This window comes from Ips typographus, unplaced genomic scaffold (assembly GCF_016097725.1).
Source record: "Ips typographus isolate SLU unplaced genomic scaffold, UJ_Ityp_2.0 IpsContig171, whole genome shotgun sequence".
In the NCBI taxonomy this organism is placed as follows: domain Eukaryota; kingdom Metazoa; phylum Arthropoda; class Insecta; order Coleoptera; family Curculionidae; genus Ips; species Ips typographus.
Genome location: NW_028098549.1, coordinates 21,522 through 35,475, shown reverse-complemented (window position 1 = coordinate 35,475; position 13,954 = coordinate 21,522). Strand labels below are relative to the sequence as shown.

General features: G+C 37.1%; 1 protein-coding gene and 1 long non-coding RNA gene across 2 annotated transcripts; both read left to right on the top strand.

Annotated features, from left to right (window-relative positions):
- Positions 1 to 250: 250 nt before the first annotated feature.
- Positions 251 to 1,109, top strand: LOC145739440 (uncharacterized). The gene is made up of 2 exons (XR_014181036.1): positions 251 to 393; positions 458 to 1,109. It is a non-coding gene; the product is annotated as an uncharacterized LOC145739440 (long non-coding RNA).
- A 2,695-nt stretch (positions 1,110 to 3,804) lies between these two features.
- Positions 3,805 to 12,542, top strand: LOC145739439 (uncharacterized). The gene is made up of 2 exons (XM_081994860.1): positions 3,805 to 3,944; positions 4,062 to 12,542. Exon 2 carries the CDS (start codon positions 4,062 to 4,064, stop codon positions 4,485 to 4,487), a length of 426 nt encoding a protein of 141 aa, XP_081850986.1. The 5' UTR covers positions 3,805 to 3,944; the 3' UTR covers positions 4,488 to 12,542.
- Positions 12,543 to 13,954: the final 1,412 nt, after the last annotated feature.

The following is a 13,954-nucleotide window of genomic DNA, read 5'->3' as shown; positions in this document are numbered from 1 at the left end:
AGGTGCTTCATTGGACCCCTTGTTCTTTTTTCTTTCAATTCGTTTTCCAGGCTAGTACTCGGACGACCGCGTTTGCTAGAGAGAGCTCTGACATTACACAAATTATAAGCAACTTCTGCTCTAAATTGAGCTTGGATTTTTGGCTTGAAACCAGGCTGCGTTTTCGAAAGCACTCGTTTGTAGAGTAGCCAGGCATTTACCAAACTCAAATCCAGGAGATGATAGAAAATACGCATGTACCATTTGCGGCTTTTCAGTTTTATCTTATATCTTCCCATGAAGCTGTCTAGTAAATCAACGCCCCCCATATGTCGGTTATACTCGGAAACAATGAATGGGCACTCAACTTCCACAGATTTTTTCTCTTTGCGATCGAATCGTTTCACTTTGGAGGTAGGTTTTTTTCCTGCGAAAGATGACGCTAAAGTTACATATTTATTATCTTTCCACACAACAGTAGAAATGTCATCACCGTCCACTAATGCAACCAACTCGTGGCTTGTCCCACGTTCCGCTTTCTTCATAGCAGCTTCCAGTGGCAATTTGCAATTTGGTATTCTGTTTCGCCGTATTGTGCCGAGAGAAAGAATTCCTTCTTTGGCCAAATGTACCATCAGCTGCAAAGATGTGTAGTAATTGTCGTGATACAGTCTGTAATTCTTTTGGCGAGGAATAATTCTGGCTAAGCGTAGAACCAAATTGGAAGTAACACCAAAATTGGGTTCATCATCAGGTTGATCAAATTTTTGCTCACCAGTATAAATTTCGATTTTATAAGCAAACCCCGAATGGCCTGACATCACAAAAAATTTGAAGCCCCATTTATGAGGGTTCATTGGCATATATTGCTTCGCATTATTATTATTTTTCTCCGTATGAACGTACAGGCCCATCGGGAGTTCCAACAACAATAATGGCTCATCATAGTTCGCCTCTTTCTTACATAGCCCTCAGTGTTACATGAAATATAAGACAAAAGGTTAGTATGTGTTACTTAAGGCTTAATATACAATATTATGTCTTATAACAAAATTAATTTGAGCATCATTCGTAACCTTTATTTATTTGTTAGTATGTACGATCCATTTTTCATTAAAAAATAAAAAATGGAACGTGTGAAATTCATTTTCCAAATGCTGTAAAGCAAGGAATCCCGTGTATGTATCGCGTAATCAAAATTAGTCGAACTTTTATGTTAGTAGCTCGTTATCAACCAACAAGATTGTCGGAGCGTCGTGTCAGGAATATTCGCCTCTTCAGCGAAACATTTTTTATCACACCTATTAGTTCATGGCGCTAAAAAAATAATTGGATTAATTTCATGACTAGATTATACTCGCTATTTGGGGATAATATGACATCATACATTCCAAATTTTTTTTTATTATATACTTTTTTTTTATATATCATCCACTTGTGTATATCACGTCTGTATCAACATATGCATATACAGGGTGTCTAAAAAGTCTGGAATATTGCAAATATCTCGAAAAGTGCTGATTTTATTTTTCTCAAAATTTGCGTCTTGTTAAAGTAAATAACAGCGCATGACGTGAGGGTGAAATGAGGTTCGCAAGTATACAGGGTCAGTCACAAAGTATACCAACTTTCTTAATTCAAACCTAACACACTATATATTACTTCAGATTTTAAGAGTACTCATAAAGACCAATTCAACGATATACGATTTTTTTTTTTTTGATTTTTTTTTTTTTTTTTTTTGATTTTTTTTTTTGTACCTACCTATAACAATGATAGGTGTAACAATGACAGCTAACGTCAATATAATGTTAAATTAATTGGCAAATTTTCCTATTACTGAAAATGGTGTTTTTGAGTGAGAAGGATACTTAAGATGTCAGTCTTTTCCTTCTCACTCTAAAACACCATTTTAAGTAATAGGAAAATTTGCCAATTAATTTAACATTATATTGACGTTAGCTGTCATTGTTACACCTATCATTGTTATAGGTAGGTACAAAAAAAAAAATCAAAAAAAAAAAAAAATCAAAAAAAAAAAAAAAAAAAATTAAAAAAAAAAAAAATCGTATATCGTTGAATTGGCCTTTATGAGTACTCTTAAAATCTGAAGTAATATACAGTGTGTTAGGTTTGAATTAAGAAAGTTGATATACTTTGTGACTGACCCTGTATACTTGCGAACCTCATTTCACCCTCACGTCATGCGCTGTTATTTACTTTAACAAGACGCAAATTTTGAGAAAAATAAAATCAGCAGTTTTCGAGATATTTGCAATATTCCAGACTTTTTAGACACCCTGTATATATAGCCATTAAAATACAAAACAATAATAAGGTAACATAAATTAAATTGTAGACCTCATAGCTGCTGATAAGTAGCATATGGCCCCATGTCGTTAAACGATTCTAATTGCGCGATAAACGGCTGTGTTACCGCGTGTCTAAGAACTTCTTCAGTTTGTTGCTGAATAATGGGTCCCCCTTCTTGCACCTGCGCCAGGTTTTCCGGATTCGGGCATAGTGCCGGATTGCGGTCGACCTGACTTGTGTGTGATTCAGGAGGTCCAAATGCACCTCCAGAAGATGTGCCAGCAGAACTGATTTCTGATGTTTCATCCCTTTCTTGTGTTTGGGGCACTACTGGTACCCGAAACTGATATGTCATATCATTTACATAAGCATGCGGATATGGCGGATGACCTGGTTGACTCAAAAATTGAGTTCTCCCGTACACACATGTAGCACAAGGACATCCTTGCACAAATACATTTTCCCATGCTCGCCAAAAATCCTCAGGTCGATATTGAGGTTGTTGGGGTGATATGCAAATTGCACAATCACATGCCGAAAACGGAATACCCCCTTGACGTACTTTCTCGCTTAGTAGAAGTATGGTATACTCCGTATGAATGATTTGAGTCCACAGGCCAAGTAGAGATTTTGTAATCCCCAATAATTGTATTGGTACCACTTGATCAAACTCTCCTTGCAGTTCCCACAACTGGTACAGTGCCAATTTGTATAAATACAGTTTGGTGTTTATTTCGGTAACACACCTAATATAAAACAAGAAATTCACTATCCATTCCATTTTTGGCACTTTCGCGAAAATTATAGGTTAACTTCACCCAAATGTTACTTCACGACCGATTTCTAAAATGACACTGTAAATTGTTGTCCCATTCGGGTTTATTTAAACCAATCTAGTAATTAGTCATTATTCATAACTGCGCGTAGCGATGAATCAAATTTGTCTTATCGCTCGCGAATTAGTTGCTTTCTTTACCAAATGCATAAACAACTATATGGTCAAGGTGATTATTACACCGACAACATCATTATTTATCTTTATTCGTTTGTAGGTACCTACATCACAATAACAATATTCAATGTTTTTATTTCCATTACATGTAACCATTTTTTATCTCATAGGGAAAATTAAACTGATATCTATTCTTGAATTTTAAGAATTTGCGCAATAAAAATTCAGACGCAGATAACAGAATAAAATCCTTGGGCCCTGTAAAAATAGGTACATAGCTCAATATGTGGAGCCGTACATTATAATTGTTACTTTGTTTTAAACATTATGCTTAATTGCATTTTTGCATTTTATGCATTAATCGGTCTGCAATGAACAATGTCTGGTCTCATTAAGATATTATTCCGAACTGGCCAAATCAGCGAATCCCATGGGTTTAAGCATGGTGCACCATGTAACTGTTGGGAAAACATTTCTCTGATAACCTTAACATTTGACAAGTTCATCGTCTGGAAGCATTTTGCTAATTTCAGCATCCTGGCTTTCCGGTGGAGAGGGATCTGAATTGTATTTATACGGTTTTCTTATCACATTCTCCACAGTTCGTCCTCTGACCCACACGAAACTTTACCGTGCATTTTTGTCGTGTGTTTCGTAGTGCATTTATAGTCTTTTGTAGTGCATTGTGTCATTTTTAAAAGTAAGTATAAGTGGTTTTTTTTTTTTTCCTTTTATTCATCATTTCCATATATTTTTCCTTCCAAAGAAAAATTCTCTTTGTTTCGCTATCCAATGTTAACAATATCCTCCCTTTCAGATGGAACCTGGAAATGAAGTCGACACCGAAAAGGGCCGGGGCCGCGGTGCCCGTCTGATGGCCCTATTGGCTGCCCAGCGGGCCCGACGAACCGTGGGTGCGTCCAGCCTAAAACTGGGGCCTGGAGTGGAAGCTGGTCCTTCTGCGACCAGCGAGGTGGAGGCTCCCCCTCAGGTGGCAGGTGAGGTGGAGGCTCCTCCTGGGGTTCCAGCATCCCCAGAAGAAGAAAAAATAGAAGAGGAAGGCGGCGTCAACGACGCCTCAACAGCGGTGGCGCCGCGTTTGGCTGTCGAAGCCATAGGCAGCAATGCAACTTTCATGGACCACTTCAGTTTTAGATTTTGGCGAAATGCCCTTTCGTATTTCATAGTCCACATCAGACATTTTCCGATTTATGTAATAAGGACCAAACCATCTAAGCAGTAATTTTTCACTTTTTCCTACTTTCCTGATAGGGGTGAAAACTTTTACTTGGTCCCCCACTTCAAATTCAACATGGCGGTGTTTACAATCATAACGTAATTTATCTATGTCTTGACGCCGTTTTATATTTTCAACTGCCAAATTTCTGACTGCCAAACCAATGTCTCTAATTTGGTCGCTATTACTACTTTCTAAGGGTGGCAACAAGTTTGCTTCTGTTGGTAAAATAGGTTCACGACCGTACACCAGCATGAATGGTGAGAATTTAGTACTATCTTGTTTTGCAGAATTGTACGCAAAAGTCACATGTGGAAGATATTCATCCCAATTTGATTGATCAGTATTAGTATACATAGATAACATATTGGCTAAAGTTTTATTAAATCTTTCTGTTAAGCCATTAGTTGCGGGATGATATGCAGTAGTAAACTGACTCGTTGTCCCCATCTTTTTTAGCAATTCCGTAACCAATTCTGATTGAAAAACTTTCCCTCTATCGCTTAACAATTCCTTGGGTGCACCGTGTTTTGTAATAATTCTCTCCAGTATAAATTTCGCTACAGGTCCGGCTTTGCCGCTCGGTAATGCGTCAGTCTCCGCCCACCTTGTGGCGTAATCTGTCGCTACCACTATCATGGTTTTTCCGCTGCTACTTCTGCGAAACGGACCTAACAAATCTATCCCAACTTTTTCAAATGGGGTGCCAACTGGAATAGGATGTAACAGACCGATAGGCTTTTGATTTTGTTGGCCTTTCCTGGCCTGACAATCCGGGCATCCTTTTACAAAACGTTCCACGTCCTTTTGCAACCCTTGCCAATAGTATCTTTGTTTTATCTTTGCTAGGGTTTTTGACAATCCCAAATGGCCACTCAGCGGTTCTGAGTGGTGGGAGTACAAAATTTCCCCTATTAACTGTTGCGGTATCACTAAAAGTTTAGTCCGGCCCACTTCATGCGGGTTTATACGGTACAAAACTTCTGACTCAAGTCTAAAATTTTTCGCTTGCTTACGTATACCAATTGTAGCTTCTTCAGGATGTTTTATAGCCTGAATTATTTCCAAAATGTTTTTATCTTTTGCTTGCAATTCCGCAATGTTACGCATATCCAATAGAAAGGTTGGTATTTCGTCAATTTCTTGTACTTTCGTATTTGCTGGCAAAACAGGATATCTGCTTACGCAGTCTGCATCTCTGTGAGCAATTCCTGATTTATGATGTACTGTGTAGTCAAATTCTGATAACTTTAACGCCCAACGCGCTAAACGTCCAGTAGTCTCTTTCAAGGTTTTTAACCAACATAGCGCATGATGATCAGTCACTATTTTTATAGGTTTTCCATAAATAAAATGTCTAAAATAGGATAGCGCCCATATAGCTGCTAACCCTTCAAGTTCTGTTATCGAATAATTCTTCTCAGCTTTACTAAGGCTTCTACTTGCATATGCTATTGGGTGTAACGCATTTTCATGATCTTCCTGCAATAATATTGCTCCGATTCCATCTTTACATGCATCTACCCTCAATTCACATCCTTTATTTGGTTGAAAATGTGCCAAAACTGGTTCACTAATCAATTTTTGTTTTAGTGTTTCAAATGCTTTGTCATGTATATCCTGCCAATCAAATTTATTTTGTTTCTTTGTTAGATCATGTAAGGGACGTGCAATTTTTGCAAAATTTTCTATAAATTTCCGGTAGTAGTTACAAAGTCCCAAAAAACTTTGTACACCCTTTACATTTTTTGGCCTTGGAAAATTTTCGATTGAAACTAATTTCGATTTATCTGGAAAAATTCCATCTTTCGAAATTGTATAACCAAGAATATTAATTTTTTCTTTTAAATATTCACATTTTTTAGGTTTTAGTGTTAAGCCTGCACTTCGGAGTCTATTGAAAACTTTACGTAATTTTTCCACATGTTCATCTATCGTTTTAGAAAAAATTATAATGTCGTCCATGTAAATTAAAACTTCTTTCCATTTTAAATCTCTAAACACTACATCTCCTAACTGTTTTCTTGCCGGAGCATTGCACAATCCAAAAGGCATCACATTAAATTCCCATAATCCGTGACCTGGCGCTGTAAAGGCAGTAAGTGGCTTACTTTCTTCTTTTACTTTGACTTGCCGATAACCTGAATACATGTCCAACGATGAGAAATATTTGGCGTTTCCTAAGTACGTCAAAATATCCTCAATATTAGATCCTGACCATGAATTTTTTACTGTCACATTGTTTAACTTGCGATAATCCACGCAAAATCGTGTCTCTCCAGACTTTTTCTTTACTAATACGACGGGACTTGCCCAGGGCGAGTTACTTTGCCTTATTATGTCGTATTGTTCCATTTCTCTTATCTGCTCATCTATTATCTCTCTTTCTTTTTGTGCCACTCTGTAAGGTTTCTGTTTTATCGGTTTAGCATTCCCTACATCGATTTCATGTTCAATGACATCGGTTTTTCCCATATATTTTGGTGTCTTAGAAAAAACGTCACTATATTCTGACAGTAATGTCTGCAATTTGTTACACAATTCTGGGTTCGTTATATTGCTTAGGTTATGGTCATTCATGGTAATCATCTCTTTATCATCCTCAGTTTCATAAATACAATGAACTGGAATTTCTGCTATATTCATTTCTATATTTTTCTCTAAATAACCAATTGTGGAATTTTTCAATATGAACATTTTTCCAAACCTCATATTATTAATTTTGATGTACCATTTGCCATTTTTCACAAAAATATTTGAACAAATCAACCCTCTTGGTCGTAGGTATTTATTGTTCTCGATAAAGCAGTACTTCGTGAACTCGTGCGGAGATAAGGCACAGTTCAGTCGTACCGTTATCTCGCGACCAACCTCGACCATGTAGTCGGTTTCAAGTGCAACCTTCAAATTTCGCGCGGTTGACTCAATCTCGACGTTCGCAAATACCTTATTAGTATCTTCCATTTGTTCTATTTTCCCTATGTTGCTGTTGACATTGTTGCCAAAATGTAAAATCAATGGGTCAAGTTCATGGTATAATGTCACAGTATTGGTATTATAGTCAATCAATGATTTTTTACTAGCCAAAAAGTTATGTCCCAAAATTAAGGCTTTTGATAAATTTTGCACCACTAGTGCCTCAACGGAAATAATTGTGCCCTTAATTTTTATAATTACCTCAGAATTGCCGAGAGGTTGAACTGGATAACCTCCTGCGGTTATCAGTTGTATATTGTCTTGTAACCGTCTCATGTTACTGATATAATCTATGTCGACTACATTTTTACAAGCTCCTGTATCAAGTATAACAGGGACGTTATCTTTATCGTTAACCGTGATATGTACTATTAATGTCTTAGTGGTGCCCGTAGATGATAATTGGACAATTTCGTTCGGGCTTCTTAATTTTGAAACTGTCCTCTGTCGTTTGGGTTTCTTCGGCCTTGAGGTGCATTCCTTTGGAAAGGCCTGTTATTGAAATTACAAGACACGTGACCGGGCCTACGGCAATCAATGCAAATAACCCGGCCGTCGTGCGTTCTCGTACGAGGCAAACAATTATTGTTATTATTATTTCTCCAGTTCTGATTAGAAAACTGATTTCTGTTCCCATTAAAAGTATCCTGGTTCCGGGGTTGTTGCGAATTGTTTCTTACAAATTGTCGCCCCCTATTGAATGAGTTGTTCCTCGGACTATTTTGATTTGGTCTAAAATTATTCACCCTTGGAACATAGGTACTTCGTGTCTGATTTTGAACCGTATTTGAAAAATTTCTATTAAAAAATGTCCGTGGCCTGGTGTCATTCCAGGTCCTTTGTCGGTTTGTTGGGTTATTACCATTGTTACTGTTTACTGCCGCAGATACTGACAATAAAGCTGTACTTTGTGTCATTTGATTCACTAGTGTCCTTTCTTTTATATCGCTTATTTTAATGACCAATTGCTTTAAATCGTTAAAATTTCTATTGCTAGAACTAAGCAAATAATACATCTCATAGTAAGACGGATGTAAACCATTTTCAAAATGATCCCTAAATGCGTCAAAAGTCATTTCTGGGTCAATCTCGTTTGCGATTGCCAATAGATCATAATAGTACTTTTTAATATCCTCGACGTCCTGCTGTTTGCGGGTGTTTAATCTAAATTTTAACTTTCGGAGTGGCTGTTCTCCTGAAAACTCTTTCAAAAAACCTGATTTAATATTCAGCCATGTTTTCATCTGATTCTCTGGCTCACTAATATAATTACTAAACCACGTATGGGCTGGACCTTCCACAAAATTAGCCAAATAAGATATTTTATGATTTTCTGACCAGCTATTCACAATCGCTGCTTTTTCGTATTTATTTATAAAAATACTGGGAGAGTCAATAGAAGGGTTAAATGTAGATGGGCATGTAAACTTTGGGGTGGCAGGAGTTTTTGGCTCAGCCAAAGCTGCTTGTAAAGTCATGTTAGCCATTACTGGAGTATTGTTAGGACGTATGGCACGGTTTCTTTCTCGAATTACAGGGGGTGGGCAAGGATTATTACAACCTTGTAATAAATCCGTGGGGCGGGATGAGGTAGGCTCTGGCACTACCACTTCTAAGGGACTTTCTTGCCAGAACTCTTCTGATTCTCGCGGTTTAGGCGGAGTCCTACTCAATGAAGCTCTTGGCTTAAAAAACTGTTCTGGGGATCGTGACCTTGCTTTAGAATCTTTAGCTTTCTGAACTCGGGAAGTCGAAGCTTTGGTTGTTTGAATTCGCGGGGTTTCAACTTGAGCACTTACGACAGTTTTTTCGAAAGGGCTGTTCTCGTCCTCACTACTTGTTAAACTGTGAATAAAAGTTGTTCTGTCAACTTCTGGGGCCCCTGCAGATATCGATGCCTGCACAGAAGCAGAGGAACCGACAGTTGAGCTATGATGCGCGGGTTTAAACTCTTTCAACTCTTTTAAGACTTTTTCGGGGTTTTTTCCTTGGGCTAGTGCTTGTTGCAAAACAAATTTTTCTTTGTCTGATATACTTTGAGCTCTACTGCGAGTTCGTACTCGTGATTTGTCACTTGGTTCACTCATGTAAAATTTAATATGAAATGTTTGGCATTATTTTTCAAGTTTTCGGTCAAAATTTAAACGATTTTTTTTTTAAACAATTTGATTATTCCTAGCAATTTCTTTGCGAATTTGCTTGTTCATCAAACTAATAATTTTTTTGACGCTAAAATACACAAGCATTAATACCCCCATGCACAGAAAAATAATAATTAAAATTTCCTTTGCCGACCATGAATTATCTTTTCCTGAACTATTTGATACACCTCCACTGTTTCCCGCTTGGGAAATAATAATTTCCTCCTCTTTTGAAGATGTACCACCCATATTAAACCAAAATTTTATCAAATGAGCGCTTCAATAGCACAGGTAATCCCCAAAAAATCACTAAATAAATCAACGTTACTATCCCTAGCCAAAAGAAAATAATACCTAAAATTTCTTTTATAGCCCACACATTATTTTCCTGATTCTTTATCATACCCCAAAAAATAAAAATAAATAAAAAACTCAACTATTGTTTTTTATCCATCCCAAAACAGACCGGCGCCTCCACGAAATGTCACGTTTAATTTATGAGCCCTTCTGGGTTCACCAATTAAACTGACTCACGACGTTAAACGTCGCGCCGGGATCTCAGTTTTAGGGATGAAATCAAACGCTGAGTTTTTCTCATACAACACTTAAATCTATTAAATATAGTATACACAAATGGATGCACAATACGGTTGTAAACATACAAAAAGTTGACAATTAACAATTGTACTTACATAGTCATAAGCTAAGGACTTAGCTTTTCCTGGCGATGGCTTGGTCACTTCGCGTTTGAATAACTTTGGAGAACGGACTAATTAACTTGATCTTTTCCCGAGGAGAGTCGACATTTCGACTTCTCGGGTCAGCTGGTCGCACTACCGTTGATCGGTTCACACTTATCCTATACTGCTAAAATCGGCGTATTTTATACCCGATTGATCGGCTGACGCAGTTTGTTATTGTCGCTTGTTTTTCACATTTCTGCAAAGCAGGTGGTGGTGACTCATCACCGATACGGTGCACTCGGTGCATGACACATTCGGTGCATCGTGATGCGACCTTGCCTCGTGCGCTTATTATTTCGCAATCCTCGAATACTTTTATGTTTTTTAAGTTAATCAGTCCATCTTTCCAATTAACGGATTTTCCATTCGTGACAATATAATGTCTAACCTTCGTTGAACACATTTGTTCATCAATGCTAAGATATTGTTCTAAAGCCACCGAAGAAAATCTTTTGTTCAAGTATTCAACGAGAGGTCTAATCTTATAAAGCCTATCGTGTCCTGGTTGGTCACGAGAAATGAAGGTGGAATTGTTGTTGAAATGAATAAACTGGCGTATTTTTTCAAATTTGTTCACTGACATCACATCTGCAATAGGTGCAAATCTCAACTCTTCACTCCAGAATGATCTGATGTTGGGCATGTGTACCAGAGATGTATGAATAATTATGCCAAAGTAATTCTTCATGCCGTTCTCTGTAAAAACGGTTGGTCTTTCAGGCTTAGTTTGCACTGAATATAAGTTGGTTTCTTCAGTAGTCTGTAACGGGTTACTCCTGACATCAACGCCAGATTTTAAATTAAACCCGTAAATCTTAAATAAATATTCAGTATATGTATACTAGTATCTACATAGAACGCATTGCACGATAATACAAAAGCCTGTAAACTATAATCACACAACACTTACAATTAAATAGAAACAAACAAAACTAAACTTACATCAGACAGGCCTGTCAACGCAACTTACACACTAAGTCTTATTAGTGGCGAGGTAATTCAAAAACGTGCCACGGGTGATCGTCCATTAGTCAGGGTGACACACTTGTCCATCCAGGAATTTCGTGCTGTACCAAATACACTCTTATACGCAGGAGTCCGTTTACAGTGTCCAGTAGTAACTTTTCCTCGTCAATGTTAAACTTGGAGCAATCAAAAGCTGTAAAAGGTTGTAAATTCCCCATCTTATTCACCTAACAACATAATTATTTACCTGGAAGATTTGGCCGACATGCCCTGTGTTATCCAGCTATTTTATCTTATACAGTCTTAATTAATATAAATACTATTGTGATTTATAATATTGTTTAAATTTCTTAAACACCAGATAATTTCGCCTACTACTACGAAATCTCGATTCCAACAGACCTGCACGAACCACTTTTAACCGACAATCTTTTTTTACCTTACAAGTCTTAGCTATTAGTTCTTCTGAGAAAAAGAATGAGAAAAACTGAGAAGGAGTTTCTAATGACATTATTTCAGCAGACAACTCAGTATCCCCATAAAACCGTAACTGATCCTCATTCAACTCCAAAGATTTTGATTTTCAGTCAATGTCTTTTTTTAGTGCCTTTTTCTGTTTGGAAGACAAAAAAGTCGACAATGGCAAATCGTCATCATCATCGGACTGCTGGTTGACTTCTTCAACTTCCAGTGTTACCTCACTTTGATCATGGTTTTCATCATCAAAATCACTTTCTGGTATAAAAGAACAGTCCTCCAAACTGTCTGCATCGCTTACATCGCATCCGTCATCACTCAGACCGGTAAAATTCTCCCAATAGGCCGCAAGGTCCTGGTCTGTGAGTAGCTTATTTTTGCTCATACTAGAGGATAAAAAACAGAAATATCTTTAGAAAACTTATTATAAATGCATAATGTTACCGATCGGCAACTTCTAGAAAAAAACATGAAATAGAAAAAATGCATAGTGTTGCCGTTTGGTAACAAAACAAAGGTAACGTTATGAAAGCCTGAAATCTGCTCTATTTCTTGTTTTCTATGACATTTTGACGTAACTTGTCAAGTAAGGGAGTAATTTAGTGTCAAAGCAACGAGTGTCACAAAATATGTTATTATAATATGGTGAAGGAACTTTGACGCCAACACCAGATCTCTCCTGGTGGATTATTAGTTTTAAATTAAACTAGATTGTAGTGACGTCACAAATTTTCCAATTAGAAATATTTGCAATTTTATGTGTTTTTTTTTTTTAAAAAGTCTTTTTTTTCGCGCATCCACCAATTGTCAAGAAACTTTTACATTCTTTTGTATGTATTGATGGAAAAACTTTCTTCTTGACAAATGGGTAAAAAAAAACATCTGAATAAGTATTTTTTTTTTGTCGAAAAATTACTAACTATCTATAATGATGGGCGGAAGAATCGGCGTTGCGACCTTTGGAAGAACATTTGCTGGATGACTGAAACAGCGATTTTCTGACACCATCTAAATCGCTGGGTTTATGCTGACTGTGGATCCTGGGTTTGATCGGAGTCTTCGGAGTCTTCGGAGTGCTCGGCTGCAAACAAAATATCGCATTTAAACCAACAAAACGACTGACACCTGTCAAATATCTTAATGTTGGCATGAAAATTGCATTCTTTTTCCAAGAGTCAAACAGAGAAACATTTTGATTCGTAAGTCACAACCTGTCAAAGTTGTAAAAATTGGTCATGTTTTGCAAATTAGACATTTTCGGTTAAATCTACTTACTGGTCATTTTGACCACCCTGTATAGTGTTTTTTTCTTCAAATGTCAAATAACCAAGTAATTTACTGTTAAATCCCAGTTGTTTGAATTTGACTGTCAGCGCCCATAACTCTGTTATTTTGACTGTTACAGGGTGGTTCAATATACCAATGTGTAGCTCTTGATATTCTCTTTTGACCACCCTGTATAGCATTTTTTCCTAAAATGTCGAATAACCGAGTCAGTGACTGTTAAAACTGAGTTGTTTGCTGTAAAGTTTCAGTATGATAGTTTTCACTTTGTCAGCGCCCATAACTCTGTTATTTTGACAGTTACAGGGTGGTTCAATATACCAATTTGTAGCTCTTGATATTTTCTTTTGACCACCCGGTATAGTGTTTTTTCCTAAAATGTGGAATAAGTGTACTAAATTTTTGCCACGCAACATAATATATGCATAATACATACCTTTCAAAACTCAAACCACAATTTTTACATCACTCAGTAAAACTCTGTTCAAATATACCACGTGTTGAAATTGAATAACACAAACGGATTGAATCAGGCGTGCCTAGTGAGCAAAATGGTCGCTTGTCCTTCCTACGCACTCCACTTGCAGCGATTTGATCGCGGCATGTAATTAGGAGGTATGTAGACAGGCGGACACACCATGCAATCAGTTCAATATTTGCCGTCCCCTGGGTTCCAGTATGATAACTAGCTATATGTTGCCAAAAAGCAACAACATGAATTTATTAAGTAACATTTGAACAAAATGCATATCTAAAATTTCCGTAAAATATTAATACTAAATACAAAATCCATAAGAATAAACTTACCATTAGTAGCTCGATGATAATCCTCCTCATTTAACTCAAACGTTATCAATGAGTTGGTTTCAGGATCCTGAACCTCTAA